The sequence below is a fragment of the Fulmarus glacialis genome, unplaced genomic scaffold (genome assembly GCF_000690835.1).
Source record: "Fulmarus glacialis isolate BGI_N327 unplaced genomic scaffold, ASM69083v1 scaffold8388, whole genome shotgun sequence".
NCBI lineage: Eukaryota > Metazoa > Chordata > Aves > Procellariiformes > Procellariidae > Fulmarus > Fulmarus glacialis.
The window spans coordinates 8,189-31,753 of NW_009228877.1; the positions used below are offsets into that span (position 1 = coordinate 8,189).

At 36.5% G+C, this 23,565-nt stretch overlaps 1 protein-coding gene across 4 annotated transcripts in view; it reads left to right on the forward strand.

Moving 5' to 3' along the window:
- Positions 1 to 23,565, forward strand: part of STAU1 (staufen double-stranded RNA binding protein 1) — a 28,160-nt gene that overhangs the window by 2,962 nt on the left and 1,633 nt on the right. For 2 of the 4 annotated variants that reach the window (XM_009583632.1, XM_009583633.1), the window contains exons 1-13: positions 1,858 to 2,138; positions 2,793 to 2,917; positions 4,907 to 5,063; positions 6,784 to 6,922; positions 7,659 to 7,824; positions 13,471 to 13,569; positions 14,911 to 15,141; positions 15,712 to 15,855; positions 16,975 to 17,121; positions 18,436 to 18,508; positions 20,745 to 21,064; positions 21,802 to 21,924; positions 23,469 to 23,554. In XM_009583632.1, the coding sequence (XP_009581927.1) occupies positions 1,946 to 2,138; positions 2,793 to 2,917; positions 4,907 to 5,063; positions 6,784 to 6,922; positions 7,659 to 7,824; positions 13,471 to 13,569; positions 14,911 to 15,141; positions 15,712 to 15,855; positions 16,975 to 17,121; positions 18,436 to 18,508; positions 20,745 to 21,064; positions 21,802 to 21,924; positions 23,469 to 23,554 (2,003 nt within the window). In that variant the 5' untranslated portion in view covers positions 1,858 to 1,945. Of the gene's footprint in view, positions 1 to 1,857; positions 2,139 to 2,792; positions 2,918 to 4,906; positions 5,064 to 6,783; positions 6,923 to 7,658; positions 7,825 to 13,470; positions 13,570 to 14,910; positions 15,142 to 15,711; positions 15,856 to 16,974; positions 17,122 to 18,435; positions 18,510 to 18,796; positions 18,799 to 20,744; positions 21,065 to 21,801; positions 21,925 to 23,468; positions 23,555 to 23,565 lie in introns of those variants that run through there. The other 2 variants (XM_009583636.1, XM_009583635.1) reach the window with 2 other exon arrangements.

Genomic DNA, 23,565 nt, shown 5'->3' on the forward strand with positions numbered 1-23,565 from the left:
GAAAGGAGAATTAGCTTTTTTTATTGCACTGCAAGACTTTGTAGTCTTTACTGGGCAATTATTATTGTTGTATTATGTCTGAAAATTTTCAGTGTTTCTAGTGATGCTCCTGGGAATGAAACTTAGTGATTATAAAATTATTACCCTGGAGTCTTAATCTACATACTTTTCATCCTTATCTTACAACTTCTTGGAGCTCCTTTAGATAGACGCCCTAATACCCTTTTCACAGTTATAATGCATCCAGTGTATAACTTCTGCAAATTTAGTAGTCAAATACAGGATTTGTTTTGAGTGTAATCTACATGTAGGTCTTCTGAACTAATGAGATCTGAACTAATTTCACTCTCTAGTAAAAAACAAAGTTATCCAACCGGTAGTATGATAAGCCTGCCATGTTTATGATGTTTTTTCAAAGTAAAAATATTCCAGATGGTAGATTTGTTGCTGTATTTGTTGTTTCCCAGCAGCTTCTTTCCTCTTATTTAATAAATAAATAAATAAATCTTTGTATCCATGAATGTATTAACCTAGGTTCTCCTCTTAGGTTTGTTTTGTCAGTAACTAGCTAAAAACTTCTCTCTGACTCATTGCTGCTCCTCTTACATTTGGAAGTCCATTCACAGGTTCAGAATTTGAAGCTTACAGAGCACTAGTGGAGTTGTGTTGCTACTAATAGCTCCCTGGTGGTATCTGGAGCAGTGATTTCTCTTCTCTTTTTCATCTCTAAATTATGAAAGAATAAATCTTCGTTTGCTGCCCTAATAAAATCTGTAGGTGACCAGTGTATGTGTGCATGCGTGTGTGCCTGTGTGTGTAAAATGTATTTACTTGGCTGTAAAATTTATTTTTAATAAATAAGTTGATATGTGGATCGTAAGCAGATATGGGCAGCTGAGCTCTGGCAGCAATGATAGCCTTCAAACTGGCAACCTGTTACTGTATATTTAGGTTTAACTGTCTGAGCATGAAGATAATGTTGCATCCATGTGTAAGAGAGATCTAATACTAATTTGTTGGTGGAGGAAAGACCTGTCACAATACTTCACATTGACTGGTGCAAGTTCATCGCTTGGAGGTGTTTTTTCTCAAATGAACATAGGTGCCTATGAGCACTTTCAACACTTGTTTACAGTGTTCAAGGCCAAATAACTCTAAATTGGTGATTGAACTGTGACTGAGACATGTTCTGACTTAAATAGAAGTAACCTTCAAAACGCATGAAGCTCATAAAGTTTATGAACTCTTACACCTTCGCTTTTCCCAGTCACAGCTACTTCGGCATTTTCTGCAGGACACCAGTTGTGTTCCCCTCATAAATGGCTAGGCATTCTTCTTGGTGATCCTGGGGGAAAAAAGTATATGATTGTAACAAAGGGTGCATGCTCTAAATAGTTGTTTTGTAAAGACTGCATTTATTGCTTGTCCTTGCAAGTTAAAAACTTTAACTTCAAATGGTAGAATGCATGAAATGTAATCTGTTCATGAAAGTTGCTCTTTGTTTAGTATGTAAGCAGTGGCTATCAGTTTAAGTAACTGGATTTGCTTTGTAAGTGGATTCAGTGATGGGGAAAACAGATGGATAGTTATCTTAAATGAACAAGCATAAATAAAGCTTCTGTACTACTCCTCTTTTATAAATGAAAGAAATGTGAAACATGATAGGGCGTATAGATTGAAATATGCTGTTAAAGCTGGATGCTTAAGTGACCTATTGCATACAAAATGGAAACAATGGATGCTTGATTGAACACTTTTTCCCCTTTTCCCCTTTTTGCTAATGAAGAAAGAATTTCAATAGATTGTTAGTTAGAGAATGCTAAATATTTAGTATAACCTTTCTTTCATCTTTACATTGTAGGTCAGCAATTTGGCTTCATCACACTGAGTTTGCCTGCATTCAAAGCTGTTTACCTACAGTAATTTGCTCTGGTTGGAAGTGAACATGTCTCAAGTTCAAATTCAGAATCCTTCTGCTGCCCTTGCAGGGAGCCAAATATTGAATAAAAACCCAACTCTTTCACAGCCTTTGAGTATTCCTTCTACTACTAGTTCTTTGCCCTCTGAAAATGCAGGTAGACCTATCCAAAACTCTGCTTTACCCTCTGCATCAGTTACATCCACCAATGCAGCTGCAGGTAAGCTTGAGTGTCTGTTGATAAGTGTATATATTCTTAGTGTTTATAGTTTGGCATGATATATTCCTGATGTCTTGCACCTACAATACTTTAAAAGTAATATTTGTCCAACTACAGTAGCTTGTGATGCTTTCTCCCTATTGAACGAAATCTGTTTGAGACAGAAGCATACTTTTCCACGAAGTTCTAGTAGTTGAAATGTTTGTAAAATATAATAGAGAGAATAAAAGGTAATAAATAAAAAATAGATAATAGGGAAAAATAGGAGAAGGAAAAAGAAATTAACTGACTTTTTGAAATTATTCAGAGCAAGTGACCATGATGAATACTTAGAAGATTTGCTCCTTGAAATGTACTACGTAAGATGCAAGCTAAATGTGGGAGTCAGCTAACTTCATACTTCTGGCTTGCATTAAAACATTAAATTTAATGATGCTGTCTTTTAGGCGTGCGCATTGCTTGGAAATCCCAAAGTTCAGTAGATTGTTGCCAGTTTCGCTAATGAGCAGAGCTGCCTATTCCAGCAAATCTTTTCTGAGAAGTGGTGTATTGCAGACAACTAAATGCTAAGCCAATAAGATTTCTTTTTAATTAAAAATTGTAGTAGAGTTCATAGCTACCTGTTCATTTATCTGATTTTATGTAATCTTTCAGCTCCTTCAAACATGGCAAACCCCAAAGAGAAAACCCCAATGTGTCTTGTGAATGAGTTAGCCCGTTTCAACAAGATTCAGCCTGAGTATAAGCTTTTGAGTGAGCAAGGTCCAGCTCATTCTAAGGTAAATATAAGTTTCTTATTGCTGTTGTTCATGCTCTTTCATAAGTGGAAAGCCAAAGTATATGCTTTTGGTGCAAGATAATATAGAATAATAGAGAGGAATGGGAAGCTCACCAAAGAACCGATAGTAGGGAAGTGTGAAGCTGTTACATGTGTACTACAAAGTTGATTTTCCAAAGTACATAAAGGTTGAACTTACCTGTTACCTAAAACTACTTAGCTTTTTTGAAGAGTTATTTATGTTAGCTCCATTATGAAATGCTTGGCATTGACTTTCATTTAATAAAGCAAGGTTTGTCCCTTGCTAAAAAATTTTGTTTTAAATACGGATGATCTTTATACAATCACTTTCTAGTACGTTGTTAAGCTTTGGTTCTACATCTTGCCTGTGCTGCAAATTTTCTGTGTTCTTCCTGTGGTGCATTTTAATATTTTGAGATTAATCCCACCAACTTTAAAAGATTAAAATAGTTTCTTAGTCCAAATTATCCCATGAGATACAGGAAGATTTATGGCAATTATGTTTCTTTAGGAAAAATGCTACATAAGGAGTTTTAATGCTTTTGTGTCTATGTAGTTGGTAAGGTACAAATCTGTATTTGTTGATATGCCCAGAATTCTTACTACGTAAAATTAAGAGTTGTTCTCTCTTGTGCACATCATAACTGTTGCTTTGCTGTTTGCTCTGTTTTAGTTGTAAATAAAATGAACCTTTCTATCCTAATTGCCCGATATTTGGGAAACAAGGATCTTGGTATATGTTCTTTAATGCCTGAAATACAGTATGATTGAACAGCACTGAACATTCATCTGCTCTGGAACAGTTACTTTAGCAAAAGAATCTTTAGTTCTTCACAGTGGAAATATAGGAATGCCTAGGGTAGACCAACAAGTGGTCGGCATCCCATATCATGGCGTATCTTTTACAATGTATCAAAATCTCGGTAATATACAATTCCTTTGGTGTTCTGTTCATATGCAGAGAGATAGTTTTTCAGGAATATAGCAAATATACAAGCAGTTTGCGTTACTTAGAGAACAACGAAGAAGGGAGTTCTAGCATTATTAAACTTTTTAATCCTCATTGAAGATCTCTGTTGTATGAGAACTGAGGTCAAAGCATACAAGGAAAATCAGCTTGGGATGTGTCTGTTTAATCTGACATCATCTGTTTCCCAGAACAGTGTTTGTGTATGTTAGAGGAATTGCCTTGGAATTGAATAATATTAAGAACTAAAATCTTTCGTCCAAAATATATGTAATGTCATCTTCAATGTGCCAAGGGGGCAAGGTCTGCATTTACAAAAAGTATTGGAATAACATTCAGAGCATCTGTTCACTTGTGTTTTCATTCTCATTGAAATTAAACTTCATTTAATTACCAGGGAGACCTTGGCTTGCTGTTGTCTGATTAATTTGTGAAAATTTAGGGCAATATGTATCCTTCCTTATCCCACATACTTAAAAAGAAGTGCCACAGAGCTTTGCTCTATAGTCAAGTAGGTTTGTGCTCACCTGTGGGCATGTAGAAGCTTTTATGGTGCAACTTGAACTTGTCTTTCTTCAAACTGCTGAAAAATATCGTTTAAAAAAAAAAAAAAACAAACCTACAGTATTAAAGCAAGAATCAAGTTATGTGGAATAAAAAAGTCTGAATTTCAAGGCTGCTGTTCAGAGTAATGTTGGCATACCAGCTATCCATGTAGCTGTCACCTCTATACACATTGTGTCTTTTGTTTTTTAGCCTATATGATCTCATGCAGTATGCAGGATAGTTGCTAGCTACAGTTACTGTGAAATTCTTAGTTCAGTAATTAGGGAAATCCTATTGATGTCCGAAGTGTTTAAAATCTGGAGATGACATGGTGGTTGAGGAAAGCTTTGATTAGCATATTCTCAACTTTTACATCACTAAAGGACTCTAAAGGTCTAATAAATTATGTGAATTCTGAAGCAGCTCATAATAAAATTCATGTTTTCTATTTTTGAGGTGTTTACAGTGCAACTGACTCTTGGGGACCAGCACTGGGAAGCTGAAGGAACTAGTATTAAAAAAGCGCAACATGCAGCAGCTGCCAAAGCTTTGGAAGGGACAAAATTCCCTAAGCCTACGGCTCGTCCCTCTCGTAGTGAAGGCAAGAATCCAGGTATATGCCACAACAAACTGATTTAAAAAAAAAAAATAAAAAAAAATACACCTTTCTAGTTTTGGTATGTATTTTAATGTTGCATAAGGATGAATAAAAACAGTGATTCTGCATATTTAACAATGCCAATTGTCAGGTTTTGTGAGAACATCATCTTGAGTTAATCTTTGATCATTGTAGATGACATTAAAAAAAAAAAAATCATCATATTAACAAGTTAAAGTATAGGGTTTTCCATCAAGTCATTCAGGCTTGAAGAACCCACTGCTTAACTTACGGTTTTGTATTGTAACACGTGGTGGAATCCTGAAAAAGCTGTTTATCCTACTCTTAAAAAAAAAAAAAAAAGTAAGTAAAAAAAAAATCCAAACAAAAAACAAACCATGAGGAGTTTGGTCACAGCAAAGAATAATCTTTTGTGTGGGCAGATGAATGTGTTTGGTAATTCTGATAGGATAATTCAAAAGCTTGACAATAAAGATTTCTTTGGAAATGAAGTTTAAAAAGAAAAACAAACAAACAAGCAAAAAAACCCCCAAAAACCCAAAACTGTTAAATTTGTGTTGAGGGATTGGATCAGAACTTTAGAATTCGCATCATTTATCATCACTTCTTTAAAGAGAAATAGATGTTGATTTGTATTTAAGGTGTAGTTAGCTATGTTTAGGGAACTTCTTACTTTACTAAGATTGCTTTTAAGATATATTTAAAATGTAAAATTAAGTATGAACTAGCTTCACAGCTGCACGTGTGATTGTTTTGCATTTACTCTTAGTCACTTGAAAGCAAAGCTACTGGATAGCATTAGTATGTTCAGCAAAGGTTAAAACTTACCTTCTGTGCCCGTTGTATTCTAATATCACCTAAATTCTTTCTTTAGAAACCCTTTGTACGGTCAACAGTGAAAATATTAGAAGCTAGCAATTACTTATTTTGTCTGTGAATCTGTTCCATAATTTCATTTTCTTTTGGCAATTGCCTTATAACAAAACACTATTGTAATAGAATACACGCTGATTTTTTGAGCCAGTGAGGCCTGTGATAGAAAAAATGACCATTTACGTGACTGTTCTTTCTCAAATGGGAATAGTCAGTGAGTCAATTCTTCATCCACACGATATCTACACTGAGAGAAATGTTTATAGCCATCAGTAGCAATATACCTTCCTTTTGAAAAGGCAAGTTGCAATTTGAAAGCGAAGAGTCATAAAAACCCTTCTTAGGTCATTGAGTACAAAGAGAAATGTTTGATTGTTCTCAGTAAACAACAGAAACAGAAGATATGTAGCATGTCTGTTAATTTAATTTAAAAGTATTCTTTGGGGAAGAGAAATTTCTGTTCTGTAGACCACATCATTAAATATGCTGTAAAAATAAATAAATCGGTAGCTTCACAAGTTTAAAGCAAAATAAAATAAAATTAAAAAAACAAACAAACCGAAACAAAACCAAAAACAAAACCAAAAAAAAGCTCCCAGCAAATTCACTTTTTTGTAATAGGATTTGTCTCAACTGTACTAAGCTGCTAATTTAATATGTATCGTATAGACTTATTTTCTTTGTGTTCATTAGCATTTCTATTCAGAATTCATTTGTTTAAGATGCTGCATATGGCAAAACTTGAGCTAATTTTTCCCTGCTTTGAGACAGCATAAGAGTTTAGATTGTTTCAGTTCCTTGTGACAGTTGGACAACTCTTTTTATATTCCTTTTTATTTAGACAGTGTAACCCCCACAGTGGAGTTAAATGCACTTTGCATGAAGCTGGGAAAGAAACCTATGTACAAACCTATCGATCCTTATACAGGGATGAGATCCACTTACAACTACACTATGAGAGGTGGTACTTATCCTCCACGGTATGTGTTGTTTAATTTTTTGGGTTTTGCAGTCTCATATCTTTGGACTTCTGCTCTCATGATCCGAGTGCTTTGATGCTATCTTCTGAAAACTAGCTAGAAATACAAGGTCCCGTAAAGGGATATTCAGCTTGAAACATAGCCAGCTTATGAGGCAAAAAGCTTTGATACGTACACCCCATTAATATCTGTAATTTGTCTTATTTAATTTTTTTTCTTTTCTTTGGGCGGGGGGGAAGGGGAGGAAAAAGGGAACTGAACCAAATGATGAAGTGTTTTTGAGGGCATTCGGATATAGCCAGCTTCATGAAGTGAATAGCTAAATACTAGCTAAATATTTCTTCCATTTCCTTTCTGTGTAAAAGGAAAAGTGAAGAAAACAGTTTGCTTTTTCTAAAACTATTTAAATTAAAGCTTTAGTTTAAAGAATTTTATATGGGCATAGGAATTGAGAATTCAAAACTTACTGGCCTACCAAGTCTATAAAAGCATAGTTACATTGTCTTTCTCTGTTACAAATGTGTTGGTATTGTAAAACAAGAAATGTTGATACTCTGTTTCAAAGGTCTGTCTCTAAAATCTTTTAGACTTTAAATCAAAATTTGGCTTTTTAATACTAGTGCTTCAGTGCTGAGTCATGCTTACTGACATCCAAGAGATTCATCCGCGTATAACTTATGTTTCTGTTTACTTTGTAGGCCGAACTATTTGCTTATTTAAATCTCTCTCTTTGCAGGTACTTTTACCCATTTCCTGTTGGGCCCTTACTTTATCAAGTTGAGCTTTCAATTGGAGGGCAGCAGTTTCATGGGAAAGGAAGAACAAGACAAGCTGCTAAGCATGATGCAGCTGCTAAAGCACTGAAAGTTCTGCAGAATGAGCCCTTGCCTGAGAAACCAGAGGTGGGAATTAATCTTAGTGTTGTAAGCGTAAATTGCTGAGATAAACTGAGATACTGTTGTAGATTTTTTCCTTATTGAGAGGAAGATGACAGTTGTGAAATTTAATTCTGTGCAGTAGTGTTGACCTACTTGTGTCAATAGAATCACTTTGATTTAAAAACATAAATTTCTATGGAACTAGAGTTTTCCCAAATGAAGTTATATTAATTCTTTTGCTGTCATATTTTTCCACAGCAATGCTATAGACTTCTGTCAGATATGAGCACTGGAAGCATAGATAGGAACTAATATCTAATATCAGGTACAGATCATATACAAACTTCTGAAGAAGAGTGTAAATGGGGTACTTGCATTCTAGTATGGGCAACATAGAAATCGGGCATGGATTTGCTTCCTGAGCAATATTCCTACATGATTTTGGAAAGAACCATGGAAGTTCTAGAAAAGCAGAAAGTTCATGGAAGTAGTAAACTCATACACACATTTTGATATGAATATAAGAAACAAATTTTTATCCCTCCATATATTGATGGCTGCCCAGCACTTTCCATTCCAAGACACTGTTATTGATCTTTTTCATGCTTTTTTGTTAAGTTGCTTTAGGCAAAAGGTCTCATTGTGTGCGCAGGAGTTACTCATAGCTTCTGGGGCTGGTTGACTGTGTGCACCCTCTCCGCATGTGTTGGCTGACTGCTTTGGCCAAAGACTACTACAAAGAGTGTATTTAGTCTTTCCTTTATGGGCTCATTATACCTATCTGAGTTATAAGGGCTTGATGTTACAACTAAGAGCAAGAGATCTATTGATGTACTCCATGTTGGCATCTAGATCGTGTTGAGGAGGAGGCCATGTAATACAAACCTAGAAGCAAGAGAGACTAGGACATTGCCAGAGAGGTGAGGAACAGGAAGTGGAGGTTAGACTGATAACTTACAATCTGGGGAGCATGAGAACTTGCTGGATATGGAGTCTGGCTATGTGCTGAGAAAGAAGGAAAATGAAGAATTGGGCAAGAAGGTAACAAGGGGTCTCAGACTGGCAAAAAAAAAAATAGCTGGGAACTATCAGGAATGGCAGAGCAAGAGGATTGAGGAAATGTGTTGTGAAGCCAAGGGACGCTGAGTTAAAACTTCCGAGTGTGTTGGTAGGAGAGAGCATTGCCCAGATAATTAGGCAAAAACACTGGTTCTGATAGTTCAGGGAAGAGGCCTAGGATGCACCGATGGTAGTGGTTCAGGTAACAGAAAGCTCTCCTGGAGGAATGTAGATCATTGAATAATAGAGGCTACTAAGAGTTAAGGGATTACAAATGCTATTGGGGAGAAGAGAGTGATGCTGGGAATAGAAGCTGAAAGAGTGGAGATGACTTCTGCACTGAAATCTAGAACTGGTGATAGGCAGAGTGTGGTCAGGGACAAGCTGGAGGTCTTCACACAGGAGAGGTCAAGCCTGAGGGGGATGTTCCCCTTCAGTGCAGGGGCACCCCAAATTCCTGAGTATTATCGTTCTGTGTCAGTGACGCATAATATCCTCTTTTTGCACTCACCCTCGTAAAAGATAACCTACTGTCATCAGCCATTTTTCCACCTCAGGTAGCAAAGTTCTGTGTACTGGAACCAAGGAGTCCAACTCTGCAGAAGATAATAGGATCACATGTAATTGAATTCTTTTCTGTTCACTTTTTTAGAAATGCTTCTGTACAAGTGACTTTCTGAATATTTGTAGAGTTGCGAGTTGTGTTTAAAGTTGAGTAATGTGAGGTCTTCAGAACAAACACCGCAGTTGTCTTTATGTGGCCACGTATCCTTTTCTATAGGATGTCTCATTCAGTGTAAGGGGTGTAAATTGAGAGGTAAAGGAAGTAAACCTACAGAGTCTTTCCTTTTTTTTTTTTTTTTGTTTTTTAAGGACATAATAAGGGAAATACTATTATGAATAATGCAAGAGATTGCAAGAAAGGGGAATTATTTTATGAATAAAACAGTTGCAAACTCGCTGCGAACTGAATGCTGTCTTGACCCTACTATACATATGCTGGGCAAGTCACTTAAACTTTCACGAGAAACATGCATTTGTCATTTTATTTTTCTGTTTGTTTGACTTGTCTACAAAATGAACAGTAAGAAATGCAGCTATGCTTAAGGAGAGCAATCCTTTGAACAGAGAGTACTGTTTTATAGTAAGTACTTGGATAAATCAGATCTTAATTTAAAGTTTGGTACTTAAATGCTAAGTTCATTAATATTTGTGGCTTTCAAATATTGTAGTTTTAGGAATGTCTGAGGGAATTGCTGTTTTTGTAACCGCCTTTTGCACTAGACAAGATGAAGATAAAATAAGGAAGATTTTACCACTAAGTGAGCACTTTTCATTCTTGCATTCAGTGAGGCAAGGTCCTTGAAGGATACGGTAGCGTAAGATCATAAGAGATGCTATTATAATGCGTGTGTACAATGGAGGCAAATTAAGATTTCACAAGCAGACATAATCCTGATACTTCCTACCTGTTATTTGATGTTGCTAGTAATTTTCATTTTAAATGTAGTTATTTTTGTGTATCCCATTTGTGTGTGTGTGTAAACAGAATATGCTTAAGCTTGAACTCTTGGGGTTTGGGGTTTTTTTTGGGGGGGGAGGGGAGTAATTTTGTAAATTTTTATTTCTTTATTTTTATTTTTATTTTACAAATTTTTGTATTTACAGGATTTTACTCTTGTATTTTTAAATTAGAAAGTATTCAGTGCTTAAGAAGAAATCTCTGAATAAAATGATTAGACTTTAAGGGTAAGAATGACCATTTCCCACACCTTCTCAGACTGCAAATCTAGAAGCAAGTGGCTGGAAAAAGATTTAATAATATTAGCTCTCAACTGGACAAAGCCCTGCCTGAACAACCCAATTTAATTTTAAAGTCTGCTCTGCTTTGAGTGGGAGGCTGTAGTAGGAGACCTCCAAAGGACCCTTCCAACCTAAATTAGCCTGACTGGAGTTAAGACACACTGACGAAGTTGCAGTATGGGGTTACTTTGCATATTCAAAGACAGAGATGATAAAGCATTGATTTAAATCTTAGAAAACATAGAACGCTATGCTTTCTAGCACAATTCTTAGACAGAAATTCTAACTTTTGATTGAAAATACTAAAACCAGAATTGCTTCTATGTTTTTTGCCAGCTTATTTGGTAAATATCAGCTGCTCTTTATACCCTTAACATGGAAAAAAATAGTCAGACTGATACCTATGTTGAAATCAAGGTAGTTCTAATCAGCAGCTCCACTGGTTTTCATAATTTGCTTATAAGCAGTCCTTGAGGAAGTGCATGTTGAAAGTTGCTAGAAAAGGGTGAATCCCTCTTAAAGGAGTATATTACTGTTGCAATTGGCTTGGGAGTTTTTTAATCTGTCACTTTTGTTTCCTTTTGTGACTGTTTTTTTCACTTGTTAGAGATGGCTTCGAACAATTTGATGAGAGCTAAGAGTGGTAAATGGTTATATTTGTGGCCTCATATATATAAGTGGTCTCATTCTGATTTAGAGGCATAGATTCCTTGAAGAGTTTAGTCTATGCACACATGCAAACTACTTTAAAAGCAGACTTTATAGATCATCTGCCTTGAGGTGTGCAGGGAAGGAGAAAGAGGGAGAGTGTGTGTGTATGATTATTTTTTATTTATAAAATAAACTGATTCCAGAACTCAAGTAGGGGCAAAATAATCGGTAAAATAGTTACAGTCTGTTAATTGTTATTTTGCTATTAATTTACTCTTTTTAGATAAAGGTATTGAAGAAAAGTACCTGTGTTTTACACCGTGTGAACAGACTTGGAATATGTCAAGAATATACACCAGAATATAGCAAATAATTCCATACTATTTATTTGTATTCTCTTGAAAGGATATTAAATGGGAAAAATCTAATCCAATAAAGAGAAGTCCTGGTCACCTTCACAAGAAAAAATGTTGGAATTTGAAAAACTAGAATATATCTGAAATTACAAGGAGGGGAAAAATATTTGTAATTAAAGTGTGCTTTAATGTTTTGATAGTAAGGGTAGTGACAGATTATTCCTGGTAGTAAACTTGCTGTAACACCTAGACTGTAATAAAATAAGACCTTAGTAGTTAAAATATTTTTTCTGGGTATATGATGCTGTTCCTTTTGAACTTACCAATTGCATTTGAAATAGGTTTTAGAATATGATGATCAAGACTTTTGACTCCTGTATTCAATCTTGGTTTTGCCAATTTTTACCTGCGTTGTGCCTTCTGCTGAGGTATAGTATGGTTCCTCTAGTGTAGGTGTTGCCTCCACGTTTCTCATGCAGTCTAATGCACAGTGCATCTACCTTGCTCCTGTGGGAGTGGTACCATCGTGCGGTCTCAGTTTTCGCAGACCTGAAGATTGCTCTATGTACACCTCCGCATAGAGTTTGCAGACTGGATGTAGTAGTGGGATCAGAAGTATCAGATCTTATCATTGTAAAAGGATGTTGGGCTATAGGTGCTCTTCTGAAATGTTTGCAACTCGAATCTGAAATACAAGGTCAACCCATAAGAACAGTGTGAAATCTGATGGGACAGTGGGAGGAGTGAAAACCAAGATTAATTTTACTCATATTTTGTTCTGAGATGGGAAGAGGCTGCTTTAAGTGGTGGAAAAAAAAAATTTCCTTCATGTTTTAATCTAACTTTTAGTAACAGACATTGGGGATGCTTGCTACCATCAAAAATATTTTTAATCAATGAGAACTCTCTAGCATATTTCTGCTGCTCCAATGAAATATTTAAATCATTTTTGTTACCTGGTTGCATAACTAGTATTGTGGCATGATATAATTGGTGAAATTGTTGCTATTCATCTCTATCGTAATCTTTCCAATATCGCTGCTGGACACTTAGTCTTAAAATTTCTCTGTTGCTGTTACCATGCCTCTTAGTTCATGTTGATCCCAACATCAGTGAAGACATTTTTGGAATCACAATCAAAATTTTACCTGGAGATACGTAGAAGTGCCTGTAGGTAAGCTTCACCTGGCACTGCTGTCCTCCTAGCAGGTGTAAGTTCTCAGAGATGTACACGATTTGATTTAAGGCAAGTTCCTGATAGCATGTTCTTCAGATGAGAAAAAAATCTGTAGATGAAGCACTTACAAGGGAGCATGTTAAACGACAGGACTATGCCAGGGTCTAATTAGCCATTCTTTATTCACATTGGTCCCATTCTCAGAATCTTTATTTTTCCTGCCCTTTCTCTTATCTGATACTGTCTTAGTGCTTTTGGTACAAATGTCCAATCAGCATATGAAAATTGTATTTCATAAAGGTACTTCCATTTGGAAATCAGCTCATTTAACACTTCAGTTTGTTTTTCTAGAAATAGATCTTTAAACCTATTGGCCCTTATTCCATTTGTTCTTTCCTGTAACGAGCACATGAAAATATGAAGGTTTGCTAGCTTTTACACATACACCTTAAATGAGCTTCTTAAGTTTCAATTCTGTAGTATGTGTGCCACATTTCTACACATTCACGTAAAACGGCAGTAAAGGTTAGACTACTTAAAATTTTGAGAGTTCAGTAAACTGGTTGGATGGATAAAATTCAATTTAATAGGATCTTTATTTTAAATAGAGTATGCTTCTTTTAGGTTAACGGAAAAGAACCAGATGATGAAAATCTCAATAAATCTGAAATAAGCCAAGTTTTTGAGATTGCACTTAAAAGGAACTTGCCTGTGAATTTTGAGGTATGTTTATTTTACAAGCTCTAGATTTGTTTTTATTAGAATATTAAGGGTACACAGTAAGTTGAGTCTCTTCTAGATAACCCAAACAACTGACTTTTAACATGTCTTGTTAGTTGTGAATACACTTTTACCTTTGACAGTCACCTCTGATTGTCTCGGGATTCATATGGTAAAGTGAAGAAAAAAGAAAGATCCACCTGTTCACAAATTCATGCACTAAAATCATAACATGAGTGAACAGCTATGCTGTGGTTGTCTGTGCAATCTTTTTTCCAAGCTTTTTGAAAAATCAGTATTACAGTGAAGAAACAAAACACAACCCCACATTAATGGTTAGAACATTGAAGTGCAGAGTCGAGGCAAAAGAGTATAGCTCACTCTGAAAGACATTTATGGAAGTATTTGCATTAATTAAGCACTGATGTGGACTACCCGCACGTTGCAGAATCTCACAAATAGGTTTCTTTTCTTGCCATGAGGTGACCTCATGTGCATCTTACTTTCCTTTCCCTTTGGCCTGGCTGCTTGCTGCCTCTTTGCCCCTCCTTGATCATTTTAGTTATCTTAAATCAGTATCTTCCATAGGAGCATCTCTGTTTCATTAAAATATTAATTTGTCATGCTGCTTTCCTGAGCCGGCAGAGCAACATTTAAGTCAACTATCTGAATTATTACAGTAAGAAAAGGCAATTGTGTGTATCTAAATTGCTTCTAAAACTGTTCTATGAAATTTTACATGAAGCTTTCAATTATTGCATATTAGCCTGAGCATCACTGGTAAAAATATACTGTCACACAAAGCCAGTTGTGGGTGGAAGTTCTTAATTCATTCTTACTTTTTGACTTTATGAATATTTTGAAGTATGATGTGTTATGAATGGAGTTAAAAGACTAGATCTATAGTAGGCAGCTATCTCTTAGATGTCTCCAGAATTCTTGATTTCTGAACTAAAATGCTGGATCCTAAAGAATTGCTTTCTCTGTAATGTTCTATGACCATAACATGATGTATTTAATGAGGTGATGTTAACTGTGTGGAAGTACACACTGATGAAATAGAACTCTTTCAATATTTTAATATTGAAAGTGTAAATCAGTAAATTAAATAAGATGGCTTAATGACTTACATGTAAATACTGTTTACTGCTTACTGCATCTGATCTTCTTAAAGTATATGTTTATTTGGGTGGGATTATGTTATTAGCGTGAGTATGATGTACATCTCTATTTTCTGTATTGTATGAGAATCTAAAATCTCTTTATCCGTAGTTCTTGAGAGAAGTTTGCTATAAACAATGTGCCCTACCATTTTTAATAAGTGTTTATCACGCTTTCACTCAGTTTTTCCCTCTGAAACAGGTGACCAAGGAAAGTGGTCCTCCCCATATGAAGAGCTTTGTAACCAAGGTGTCAGTTGGAGAATTCATGGGCGAAGGTGAAGGAAAGAGCAAGAAAATCTCAAAGAAAAATGCTGCAATAGCAGTCCTAGAAGAACTGAAAAAATTGCCACCCCTTCCTACGGTTGAGAAAATGAAGCCACGAATCAAAAAGAAAACAAAATCAATAGTGAAGGTAAGAGACAAACAGATTGGAAATCTGACTGTTATAAATAATCATCAGATGAGAGGCATTTCTGAGTTAATTATAAACACTCTTCAACTCCTCAACGTTTATCAGCAGTCTGGTACAGCAAATGAAATTATATATTTATTCCCATTCTAAATGGGGTTCTTACGCCACTTTTACAACAGTTACCAGTAAATTCAGGGTGAAAGAGAAATCTTACAAAAGAATGAGTGACACATAAAAATCAAGCTCTGACTTTCAAGCCTTAGACTTTAGAGCTTCGGGTTTTGCATGATTTTGCTTGTGCAGATTCTCCTGCAAGCCTGTCCTTCCTAATATAGCAGGATTAGAACTTGTAAAACTATTACCAGTGGTAGGTTATATGTGGTCAACTGTGACCGCAGAGCCAGATAAATTGAGTGTTTCTCTTTGGCTGTGACGGTGTTTCATTAAGCAACTTTTATTTCAGTGTTTTTAAATTCTAGAGATGAATTAATTCAGTGGCATGCTGCATTTTGTCCATTAAACCAGATATTCACAAATTTTGGCTTATTTCCTAAACATTGTTCTACATAGCTGCAAACAAGTCCAGAATATGGTCAAGGAATGAATCCCATTAGCAGACTTGCCCAGATACAGCAGGCCAAGAAAGAGAAGGAACCAGAGTACATGCTCATCACAGAACGTGGTCTTCCAAGGCGCAGGGAGTTTGTTATGCAGGTTTGTATGTTAATTTGAGAAATCTAGTTGCATGGCTGTGATGTCTTTGGGGTTTTTTTTGGCTTGTGGTAATCAGGTTGTCATGATGATACACAAAGTTAACAGGATTACGGCCCAAATTTCCAATTTCCAAACTTATTAAGAAAATATCTAGTGGCCTACATTCAAGGAAGATAAAGGTTCAAGAAAAGTGATCTGAATCATGTTTAAAAAAAAAAATTGCATAGGGCACCAGAAGTCTGTGTTGTAATTGCCTAATGTTTTAATTAACAGGAATATTAATATTCTGTTAAGAGATACTGAGCTTCTTATATTTTGTAACGTAGGATTTATTAACACGAACCTGGGTATCCTTCATTTCCTCCTTCCCCTGAGTTTTCGTGTGTTGCTTTAGAGTGCAGCACTTTTTGCACTCTGCATTGCAAATTCCAATAGCATACTAGTATTTTTAATACTGAGTATCTCTAATAATTAAGTGCATTCTCCAGACCTCTCTCCTATTCTGGCCAAGATAGGAAAGTTAGTTGCTTTCTTTCCATTACATTAGTAAATCTGCTAAACCTGTAACTTCAGCTTGGAAAATTTATATCTGCTGTGATACCAGTTTTGAGCATTTAGGCTGTTGCCAAAGTGAGATGATGAAATATAGTTGTTTGTGTGACTTCTGTTTGCATTTTTCGTTCTTGGAGGCCAATGATCATTATAAGTGACAACTCGCTTAGAATAATGATCACTTGAACTATTTTTTGGCTCATGGTGTGCTCAAGACACAGGTCACTAATAAGTGAATCCTCATACTACTGTACTGGAGATGAGAACAGGGGGAAAAATGGAGGGGGGGAGAAACAAGAGCGGGGAGAAATACGGAGGGAGAGTAACAGGTGGGGGACAAACGTGGTGGGGGAAAAACATGGTGATGATGAAATATAGTTGTATGATTTCCTTTTGGGTTTTTTGTGCTTAGAAGGCAATTATCATTGATAATAAAGGACAACTTAGAATAATGATCACTTGAACTATTTTGTGACTCATGGCATGCTCGAGACACAGATCACTAATAAGTGAATCCTCATACTACTGTTTAAGAATTGATTTGTTTTTTCTTCCTCTTTTGTCCAGGTGAAAGTTGGTGTACACACAGCTGAAGGAATGGGCACGAACAAAAAAGTTGCTAAACGCAATGCAGCTGAAAATATGTTGGAACTTTTAGGTTTCAAAGTCCCTCAACCTCAACCTCCAAAGCCAGCATTAAAGACAGAAGAGAAGGTAAGTCTCTTTAAGAATCAACCGCTGTTTAATACTACAGCAAAAGTTGAATTGAAACAATAGCAGCTTTGCAAAGCAGTAACAGTGTAGTAAATTCATGCTTTCTGCCCTAGCCAGGAAGCGAAAAGCTGAATTGAAACAATAGCAGCTTTGCAAGGCAGTAACAGTGTAGTAATTCATGCTTTCTGCCCTAGCCAGGAAGCAGTTGTATTGAGGTGACTGTTCTCTAAAAAATTAGTGCATTTTGGATACATTAAGGGTTCAATTTTGCAAGTAAATCGAAGTCTCATCAGAAGGCTAAATGATGTATGTGTTCTTTATAGAATGGCTCAGAACCTGTGATAATTGATGTATTCGTCTTAGAAACCTGCAGACATATAGGTTATAGGACTTTGTGGTAGCAATAGTTTTACATAGCCTTATCGCCAATTGCAGTTGGAAGTTTTTTACAGGTCTCTTTCTTTGGTGGGTCCCTCAGCACGAGTGCATTTTGGATACATTAAGGGTTCAGTTTTGCAAGTAAATCAAAGTCTCATCAGAAGGCTAAATGAATGTATGTATTCTTTATAGAATGGCTCAGAACCTGTGATAATTGATGTATTGGTCTTAGAAACTTGTAGGCATGTAGGTTATAGGACTTTGTGGTATCAATAGTTTTAAATAGCCTTATCGCCAATTGCAGCTGAAAGTTTGCTACAAGTCTCTTTCTTTGGTGGGTCCCTCAGCACGTCAGCAATACCAATACCAATAATGTTAGTTTAACTGGCTTTGTTATGGTATCTAGTTCTCAATATCTGTTCTTAATACCACTTCACTGGTCTGTAGATAGTTTTAGTCATTCAGTGAATATGAATCACTGAATTTGTCTCTTCTTGGTAGCTATGTAATAATTGAGGTTTTTGAATAATACATTTTTCTAGTATGTTGTCCTCAGCAATACCAATACCAATGTTAGTTTAACTGGCTTTATTATGGTATCTAGTTCTCAATATCTGTGTTCTTAATACCACTTCACTGGTCTGTAGATAGTTTTAGTCATTCAGTGAATAAGAATCACCGAACTTGTCTCTTCTTGGTAGCTATGTAATAATTGGGGTTTTTGAATAATACATTTTTCAGTAACATTTTGACTAGTCAGATCACCTACATCTTGAAAACTTTAAAACTTGGGGGTGGGGGGAAGTTTTAAAGGGATATTGTGTGTTTGGCTTTTTTCCTTTTATTTTTAAGACACCAGTGAAGAAACCAGGTGCGGGGCGGGGGGAAGTTTTAAAGGGATATTGTGTGGTTGGGTTTTTTGCTTTTGTTTTTAAGACACCAGTGAAGAAACCAGGTGATGGAAGAAAAGTAACCTTCTTCGAGCCAGGCTTTGAAGAGACTTCAACTAAGTAACCTTAGTGAAAGAACCATGGCCCTGTTGGCGTGTGTGTGTGTGTATGTGTGTGTAAGACATGTTTCTCAGTCCCTTCAATAGTGTCATTTATCACACTGTAATGAGCAGAGGTGTGCAACTGCTGGCTTGCAAACTAAATCTACCCTTTGGGAAGGGTTTGTTCAAATCCCAAAGAGCTTATTCCTTCCAAGTCCTACAGTATTCAGCTTGCTTGGCCACCTGCTCAGGGAAGGGAGTAGATGGCTGAGCCAAAAGCATGTGTGTGCTAATGGGTCGGTCGAGCAGTTAGTGCAGGGGCAGCTGCTGCTACCTGCAGTCTGGGCTTGTCTTACCTCGATCTGAGGGATCTTGGGACAGGCTTTAATTTGTGTCTAGGGCTTTCTAGGACAAGAATGAATGTTCAGGACTGAGCTGGGTTCTGATCCAGGGACCAGGCTCCTTCAACCAATAGGAGTGAAGTGGGGGCAATTTCTGCGGGGGAAAAGGTAAGGGGAAGAGGAGAGATCAGCCTCTTTGGCTCAGCAGAATGTTTCTCTGGTATAGGGTCCAAATGAGGATGGGAGCAGATTCCCTGGGAAAAGGGTTGGGGTTTCTGCCACCTGGGAATAGCCGCCTAGATTTGGAAGAATGGTTGCAGGTTGGAAGACTGCCCCAGAAATGTCACTCTAAGCCTGAGGTAGAGTAGCAATCGGAGGGTAGTGCTGAATCTGTTGAGGCAGAGTTAGCTGTGTTAAGTTTGGCCATATCACCTTACAGACATTGAGGGAATAACTGCAGTATGTTGAAGACTGTTCCTGGGATGAAGATGAGAAAGGGTGTCAGTACTAACTGAAATCGGTCTTCCTAAAGCGGAGTTGGTGAAGGAAGGAATGGCCTTGTAGTACAGAACAACTTCTTTGTCTGTGCTTGGTCTCTAATGACTGAGAGCTGGTCTTCCTAAAGCAGAGTTGGAGATGGAAGGAATGGCCTTGTAGTAGTCTGTGCTTGGTCTCTAATGACTGAGAGCAAGGAACTGTGCCTGTGTTTATTTCAGACAGTTGATGGTTACAGTGGTCAGATCCACAGATGACTGGCTGGAACAAAAAAACCAAACCTGGCCATCAAGTATTCGGGCATTGGCTTTCTCTAATGTAAACTGTTTGGAACAAAAAAACCCAAACCTGGCCACCAAGTATACGGGCATTGGCTTTCTCTAATGTAAACTGTTGGGAGGAGTCATTATGGAAAGTTTGTCTATTGCAACATATTTCTGTTCTGGATAGTATGTTTCAGGTGCTTTATGTGTTTAAGTATAATTTTGTTGATTAAATTATAAATAGTTGGGATTGACTTGAACTTTAGTAACGTTTTACTGCATCCATAAGATCTTAGGTAAACTTCCTGACTTCTTATTTGAACTTAGCCATCTCTGCTTTCTTCCATCTACAAATTTTGGCTTTCGTCATTAGACTTGAAACAGCTCAGTCCTGCTGAATCATTTATCTATTCTGCCATAGTACTGACTCCTCTGTTTATTTCAGTGGCACTGTCTTCCGCACCTTTCTTGAGCACACCTCTGTAATTTTCCTCCACAGTTCTGTGTATGTGAGTTCCCCGAAAAAGCTGTTCTTATCCCTCTTAAATGTAATTTATGCCATAATGTCAATAAATTGCTATCAATTGACTGTGGTTGGATATTTGCTGTAAATAGTCATTCTTGCTTCTTCATACTGTACTAACATTACATTTAACCTTACCTGCCTGTTTATATTTTCACAATATACAGTTTAAACTTTGTGGACTATCTGTCACTGTCTTTACAATATTTAACAGTCGCTCTGGCTATACTATGGTTTCATTATTTGCTGCTACATTTCAAATGATGAAATAAAAAATTCTGAAACCAAAAGATATATCTAGAATGTGGTTGCAATTGTCTGAGGTGTCTGTAAGCTTGACTAACCTGGAGAAACTGCTCCTGGAGGTAAAAGTGCTCCTTTTGGTAGAAGCAGGTGTTGTACCGAATCATTTATTCAATAGGCAAACTCTGTCTTGATGATGCTGAATCTCTGACTCACCAAAGGTGACTCAAGCTCGCTAAGTTTGTTAGTGTTTCAAAAGTAATTTGAAACAATTTTTTTTTTTTTTTCTCCAAAAGTGGCTTTTGATACCTATATATGCCTTCATGTGCCTGCAGAAGGCCTCATAGAAATAGCTAGCATCTCTTCAGTATGTACCTCTCTCTTCTCAGGTAATAAAGAAGATGAGTTTAGGATGCCTTATCTCAGCCATCAGCAGCTTCCTGCTGGAATTCTTCCCATGGTCCCTGAGGTTGCACAAGCTGTAGGAGCCAATCAAGGACACCACACCAAAGAGTTCAGTAGGGCAGCCCCAAATCCTGCCAAGGCTACAGTAACAGCAATGATTGCTAGAGAGCTATTGTATGGTGGTACTTCTCCTACTGCTGAGACCATATTAAAGAATAACAACTCATCAGGCCACGTACCCCACGGACCACTTACTAGGCCCTCTGAGCAGCTGGACTATCTTTCCAATGTTCAAGGAATCCAGGTAAATGTTCAGCTTTGCAAGATTTCTTCCAAAGCTATCCAAAACTGGTCCAAGCTGTTGTTTGTTCTAAAGCTTTTTAGTTCTGCTGGTGACTGATGTATTCTGAGGCTGCTTGTTAAGCTGAAATTCATGTAAATGTTTTACTCTGCCTATGAAATGTACTGAATTTTACAGGTTTTTTTAATTTAGTTTTCAAATGTGCATTTCTGTACTGTGTCCTCAGCCTTAATTCAGTGCTACTCTGAAGTCTTGGAAGAATAAAATTGAAAGTAGCATTTTCTGAAAATTGTCATGATGTACGAACGTAATATGAACTTGAACTTGGCTGATCTGAAATCAGTTTTCCTGAATAATCTTTCATACATTAACATTTGCTGTAAGCTGTACATTTTCTTGTGTTTGGTCCCTTTAATCAGAATTGCATGTAAGTTCCTATATTAATAGGTTAAATTAGCTCAGTGGATTAAAAAGTATAATAGGAAAAATTTTAAATGCACATAGCTACGATCAGAATAAAGGTCCCAGCAACGATCATTACTACGTAGTAACTTTTATTGAGAAGGCTTGCAGAGCTCTCATGATTACTAAAAAATATTGCAAGTCAAGTCAAACTTCACAGTAAATACTGACAGAATGATTAAAAGTAAAGTTTAGCTTCATATATGGGCAAATGATCTATAGCTATCGTGATCTATTTCCTGTACTTGAAAAGAACTAAATCCTTCTCTTTTCTTCAGGTTGAATATAAAGACTTTCCAAAAAATAACAAGAACGAGTTTGTATCTCTTATAAACTGTTCCTCTCAGCCACCACTGATCAGCCATGGAATTGGAAAGGATGTAGAATCTTGCCACGATATGGTATGATGACTTCTGCTGAAATGCTATCTCTTTGGCCTTCAGTGAGCTAAGGGATGCAGCGGATAGACCAAGGTTTCATATTACTGCTGGATAGCAATGAATTAAATGCTGTACAATTCCCTGGCTAATTTTTGTTTAGTATTTCACAGGTTACTGAAATAATTGTTTAATAATATCAGAATCTAATCTAAATAACCTTCAAAATGCTTAATATATTCTCACAATTTTGGTCTACAAAAAATGCATTTGCTTTATCTTGATATTATTTGCATGAGCACATATTAAAGAAAATGTATGAAAAGGAACTTTTAAAACAGAACAACATATCAGCTTATTTTCTTTAACAGAATGGGCTGATATTTCATTGGGAACTGTAAAACTTGAGTTCATGTTACCAGACTTTCTGCTAGAACAGGATCCAAAATGGAGGAAAAGCAATTCACCATTAGATAGCAGGAGACACTCTAAATCTGTTAAGCTCCCTTTATGAATAAGATCTTTTATTCACAGTAGCTGAAATATTTCTCTGTGAAAAAATGAGTCTTCTAGACTGTAAACTGTAAGGGACTTTGTCTATAAAACACATTACATATTGCTAACAATATGTACATAGTCTACTATAATTTGAAAAGAGTTTAGTTCTTTTGGTATCCAATGGTGACCCGAATACTGACTGCAGACCAAAGTAATAGTTTGCAATATGTAAATACACTTAGGAAAACCTGATTTTGCTGATTTTTACCAAAAATTTTTGCAGTAATCTTCTAATGGCTATAATTTGATAGAGATTTCTTTGATCTTTGTCGCTTAATTTTGACATTTTCATACCCATCTCTACATCCTTCTGTAAAGAGCTCCTGTAAGACTAAGCACACAAGTCAGTGCAGTAGGTAGAGGGGAAAAGGACAGCCAGTTCGGAGCTTAAACATTGTGACTGGGCCAATGTGAGAACCTTCCTCTGTTCAGATACTCAGCTTTCACTAATGCATGTGCCATAACTAACCAGGGATATTCCAAAAAGGTGCACCTGAAATTGATCTGAATAAAGTTGAAAAAAATTTTCAGTTCTCAAAGGAGGTGACTTACTTTTGCATTAGCCATGTCACATTGACTCTTCTTTTAAACAGTCACACGTGCCCTATCTGTGTCGTAGTTTTGATTCTTGTGTAACTTGTTTTCTTTTTCTGCAAAGGAGCTTTTGGTTCTGTGTATTTTAATGTCCTTTATCTTAAGCTCTGTACAGTTTGAGCCATTACTAATTTAGTGTCTTTTGCCTTGATGGTAATAGTACTGCTGAATGAATTTTCCCCCATTGCTAAAACAAATGCAATGGGAATCCCCTAGCCACAGCACTATTCTATTGTTTAATGTAGCAAGATGAAATTCTACACCATTGCATTTTTTCCACCATAATTATGCATCTAAAAAAATATATTACCAAAATTAGAACATTTACTTTGTTTTAAGTGAGTCCTGGTCCTGCTTTCACTAAATTAATGAAATGGATTCAGGTTGAATTGCTGAATGCTCTCTCTTTTCTTTAGGCTGCATTGAATATTTTAAAGTTGCTGTCTGAGTTGGACCAACAAACCACAGAGATGCCAAGAACAGGAAATGGACCAATGTCTGTGTGAGTGTGAC